This window comes from the organism of the source record quoted next, unplaced genomic scaffold, assembly GCF_019419815.1.
Source record: "Pyrus x bretschneideri cultivar Hongxiangsu unplaced genomic scaffold, Pyrus_bretschneideri_v1 Contig17, whole genome shotgun sequence".
In the NCBI taxonomy this organism is placed as follows: Eukaryota; Viridiplantae; Streptophyta; class Magnoliopsida; order Rosales; family Rosaceae; genus Pyrus; species Pyrus x bretschneideri.
In genome coordinates, this window is record NW_025999468.1 from 5069480 (window position 1) to 5074932 (window position 5453).

General features: G+C 38.2%; 1 protein-coding gene and 1 long non-coding RNA gene across 2 annotated transcripts; one reads left to right on the forward strand and one right to left on the reverse strand.

Moving 5' to 3' along the window:
- Window positions 1–1515: 1515 nt before the first annotated feature.
- On the forward strand, window positions 1516–2558 carry LOC103928183 (ethylene-responsive transcription factor ERF019-like). The gene has a single exon (XM_048581745.1). The coding sequence runs from the start codon at window positions 1673–1675 to the stop codon at window positions 2210–2212; it is 540 nt and encodes a 179-aa protein (XP_048437702.1). The 5' UTR covers window positions 1516–1672; the 3' UTR covers window positions 2213–2558.
- A 546-nt stretch (window positions 2559–3104) lies between these two features.
- On the reverse strand, window positions 3105–4471 carry LOC103926801. Its single transcript, XR_007257411.1, has 2 exons — window positions 4267–4471; window positions 3105–4117 (listed from the first exon to the last, which is right to left on the reverse strand). It is a non-coding gene; the product is annotated as an uncharacterized LOC103926801 (long non-coding RNA).
- Window positions 4472–5453: the final 982 nt, after the last annotated feature.

A 5453-nucleotide genomic window follows, 5' to 3' on the forward strand; every position in this document is an offset into this window, starting at 1 on the left:
ACTACATTTTAAGGACAACATGTGGATTTAAAACATGGTTTATAAAATTGATATATATAGTAGAGAAGCATCAATTTGGTCGAGGGGATTCGCACAATATTGGAGGGATCTAATTTGGAAGGAGTGCGTTTGTAGGAGAGGGAAACCAGCTACGAGCAAAACATATTTGAATTTCAACGTTGTGCGTTTCATGGGTTAGCACATGCAAACAAGATTGTTTTGAACCGACCAAACCTTATATTTTCTTGTTTTGAACCGGCAAAGGATTTTGCGTGGACTTGGTCCTTTCGTTAAATTTAAAACACCGCCGTGGTAAACTGGTTGAGGTAATATGCATCGAATGCCAACCTCGCACGCCAACCCCTCGTCAAACCAAATTCTCAAAGATTCCAAGATAATTTCTGACGTGACTTCCTCTCATACTTAAACTACAAGTAATGCTATTTAATACATGTTTGTACGATTATTTGCATTATCTCTTTAATAGGAGTGACATTAGGTAAATCAATTTTGTTGATCAATTTTGCAAGTAAAATAATGTGTAGAAAAAAGCACATTAAACAATACTTAATGAAGAGTCCTATCTCTATTATAAAGATAATATAAATATATAGTGAAAGTAGTATTTTTATTAAACTCCCCCAAAGTCGATTACTCATTCCTGACATGTATTTCTAATCATAAATCTCAGCCATGTGAGAATTTTTAGTGTGCTCAGAATATGAGGTGTTACACTGTGGGTCACTATACAAGTGGTGACATATTTGTATTAAAAAAATTAACAACTTAAAAATAAAACATCTCATCACTTATATAATAACACATAGTGTACCACCCGTGTTTGGGACATAATGAAATTTCTCTCAAAAATTGGCTTTCATGCTCACCTTAATTAACCACGTGTGTTTTTCTGTAGGAAATAAAATACCTTCTATATACTCTGTTTTAGACTTTAGTAGCCCAATTGACATAAAACATGTTTATCTTTACTGTTTTAGTCTAATAACGAAGAGTTACGAGTCGTTAATAAATACTTTAATTTTTTATAAACAATTAAAATTACTTATGATATCAAATGGGTTATTATCATGTGAAGTCCAACGATCATACATATTTCACATTACTTAATTGTGTTATTCACGTATTAAATTTGAAAATTTATCATACATGATGAAAATATTAAAAGTATAAATCAAACGTCATAAGAAATAGTTAAGTTTTTATAATATTAATTTTATAATTAAATCTCAATTTTATTCGTGATATCGAAACCTAACAATGTATTAATTTGATACTGAATCCAGTCGACATATATCCTTATCTTGCCTCGGTGTCTCTCACCGTCCATACCGCTTCTAGTTTCTGGTATTGTTGGAAACCCCTCTTATACTTTGACCTTTGAATATTTTGACCTTCCCCTCCCTCGCACATGATATGCTACTGCTACCCAATTAATTAATTATTGCACCTCTGACTTTCATAGTTGTTCAACCTATATAAACACTTCCTCCCATTTGCCTTTTTCATTCACAGATTCAGTCCGAACGTTTCCCACATCTTCCTTACTAGCTGCTTACGCAGACGAGTCAGAACTCAGAAGAGAAAGTTCATATTTTACATAAATATAGTTTTACATATATATATATATATATATATCATCATCATCATCATCATGAGTTACAGTTCGGAAGAAAGCGGGAGTAGTCCATGCAGCACATCAAACAGAAAACTCAAGGGGGTGCGCCAACGAAAATGGGGCAAGTGGGTGTCCGAAATCCGAGTTCCGGGGACCCGAGACCGGCTTTGGTTAGGTACCTTCTCCACCGCAGAGGCGGCAGCGGTGGCTCGAGACGTTGGGTATTATTGCTTGCGTCGACCTTCCACGTTGGAAGGCCTTAACTTCCCGTTGATGTTACCGTCTTGTGTGAGCGATGATATGTCGCCCAGGTCGGTGCAGAAGGCAGCTTCGGATGCTGGCATGGCAGTGGATGCTCAGCTGATTGCCAACAAGTCCCCGCCGCCGCAGCCAGCTGGAACTGGAAGCAATGCGCTTGAGACGACTGAGTTTTGGGAAAATGGTTATGTTGGAGAGACTTCGACTTCGACTCCTACTTCGACTTCTATGAGCAGCTGGGGAGGAGGACATGGGTTTGGCAATGGCGGTGATCATCAGGGGTGCTTGAGCATTTCCGTTGAAGATTATGATCTCTAAATTAAATCTAATTATTAAGTGTCGTCAGTCAAAGTTACACGGTTTTTTATTTATTTTTATTACAAATGACATTCTGTGCTGGTTTACGGAACAAATTTGAATTTGGGACGCTGTATGATGGTAGAGAAAGATCCTAATCATCAGAGCAACCCACCGCCGTTTGTAACTATGATTTTGGTCCATGAAAATTTTAGCAATGTTAGCATAAAGTTAATAACTAGAACTATGCACGTGTTTGTGGGTAGATTTGCTAGAATATATATGTAGCACTGTATCACACTCACCATAAGACTAAGTCTAGCCATGCCAAGAAATGGAAATAGACTGGTTATGATTTACAATACGACTTTGACCTCCCAAAAAAGAAGTGGAGTTGCATTTTTTAATATTGAAAAAGACGTACGCTGAATTTGAGACCTGGTTATAAGGAGAGAGAGGAAAACAAATCTAGACTTCAGCATGAATTCGCTGAATTGTTTAAATGTACAAATAATAAAAAAAGAGGAAAATAAATCCAGAATTTCGTATAAATTCATTTAACCAACTGAATTATTTGAACGTACAAATAATGAACAAGTCATGTTTCAAATACTTTGTTGAATTCAACGATCCTCTATGGAAAGAGGCAAGTGTCCTATTGATGATTTGGAACCCAATTAACACTTCAATAAAATTTATGATGAATTTCTAAACCATGTTTTAGTGTTGCAAATTGAGCATATATTTTAAATCCAACAGAAACCTTAGAAAATAGTGCGATTCTTTGTGCAACCAGTGACACCAAGTGACAACTATTAACGAAAAGGCGATATACTAACATGGAAATCATTTATACTATCGGTGGTGCCACTGAAACAATATATTAGTTTCAACAGAGTTGCTCTCCACAAAGTGAAAATAATTGTTTCTTTCCTCTTTTTGGGTTAAAACTACAAATGTTTTTCTTTAGAAATAACTTAAGCATCATTCAGAAGATAGTACAAAGATGCCCAGATGAACTAATCATCACTCAAAAATGAAAATTCTGAAACAAATGTCATACTTGATAAGAAGAAGCGCATGTTTGGATCGATGTTTGGCCGGAACATAGCTTCAAGATTGTTTCTCGATCTGCTGATTTCCTTCAATATCCCGCTGCCAATTTCGGAGGATCTGCTGATTCCCTTCAAGCTTAGAAGTACTTGTTTGCACTGTGTTCCATTTTATGTTGGTCTTATACGGTTTGATTTACAATCATCTCCATGCATTTTATGTATGTACACAAAAGGGGTAATTCAGCTGAAGACGTTTTACACTCGTGGAATCTGTTCTTACATACAATCATGACCCAAGGGAAACCAAAATTAAAATTTCAAAGAATTAGTCAAATGAAACCAACTTACCCGCTTGTTTTTTGAGTTTGAACTCCGCCAGACTTTGTAACAAAATCTTGTCCGAAATAATCAAGGAAGAAATCAAGTGCCAAAATTTGAAGATTTTATCTTCTGAGCCAACCTAAACTTAAAAATTGAAAACAGAACGGCATCAGCCACCATACAAGTAGGAGTTTCAAGAGAGCAACCCTTATATATAGGCCGTTCTTTGCTTGTCTGAAATAGGCAGCTCGTGGATCCCCCTCAACATCCACGGTTATCTTCACAGCCTTCCTTCTCAACCCGTATAGTGATTTGGAAAACGAAGCATCTGCCGAAGAAAACAAACATAACCCAGAAAACAAAATCAAATTCCTGAACAAAGTAACGTCAGAACAGAAGAGAACAGCCACTGATCGATAGAAGAGTCGGAATTCCAAAAAAGTGCCTGTAGTTCGTAAGCTATGAGTTTCGAGAACGAGCATGAGCAAGGAGAAGAACTCGTCCTCGTAGTCGAGAACCCTGTGGAGGAAGGTCTTCGTAAAGCTAACACCTGTGGTTTGTTGTTGAAATTAATTCGACATTAATTTAAACTTAACTTAATAAACAGAAGATTAAAAGATCGAATTTTTGCAGCATCCCACCAAAACCCAGAGAGGAACAATGAATAGAGTTTCAGAGAAAGGAAGGAAATGAACTTACGTTGATGGAATAGGTGAGGGTGGCGCGGAGACTGGCGGGAAGCTGCTGAGCCGCCTCCATCTCGAAGAAGGTGGGGCGAGTCCCTTGGTCTCCTGCCTGAAACAACATCTTCTTTTGCTGCAGAGGAGGAGGAAGAGGAGGAGGAGGAACTGAGTAAAAAAAAAACTATGCCTTCCCTCTGGAATTTTGATAGTTTGAAGTACAAATTTCCACCAAAAGCATGCCAATGCCATACAATTATCAATTTATCCATTTTTCTCTCTTTGGGAAAAAATTGGGCCCAAATATGGTAAAGTCCAAACAAAGAGACCCTTTTTCTTTCTCATCATATTGATAGTATATAGATATCGTGTGTGTAGAAACACTGTCAAATGCGGGTCGTGCGCAACTTATGAGCAAAACCCGCCCGTAGAAATGGAGAAGGTCTCAAAGTTTTTATTAGAAAACTCGACAGCCACCCAAAGAGATAGTTTATGTAACAACCCGTCCAGAGATTTACGAAACAAAAAAAGTATTTTTGTATTTTCATTAAGTTTGGAGGATACTTTCCTTTTAAAAATAGTTTTTGGGTCTTAAATGGTGTGCCCAAAGGCCCACCCCTTGATTTTGTCCCCCGAGCCTTTCGCCTCTCTCTCTTCTCTCATTCTCCTCGAGCTCTCTCTCTGTCTCATTTCTATCTCTCCCTCTCAATGCATTTCTCTCCGACCAGAACACACGCGCACCCATACATACACATGCACAGCCAACAGGAGAACTTCACCATCATCTTCATCATTCTCTCCCTCACCACCCTGCGATCTCTCTTCTTATCATTGTGCACAATCACGGTGCACGTGATTTCCGACAAGGTAAGTGAAAAGCACCCTTCCATCTTCCTTCCACGTAGTCTAGAAGGTTTAGTAAAGTATGGTCTTTGGTGAAGGTTTGGACGTGAAAACAACTCAAGGAGCTTTCCCCAATTTTCAGGCGAGCACTGCCACTTTCGAGGCAATTTTTGGCCAAACCACGGCCATTTTGCCAGCGTACAAGGTATCAATCTCTTTGTCTTGCCGAGTACTACAACTTTCCTTTTTGTTTCACCCAATTTCATGGAGTATTGAAGAAGTTATATCCATTTGAATCTTACCCAGTTTCCAACGACCTTTGAGGCTTTCGAGGTATTTTCCAGCCAAACCACAGCGAGTTAG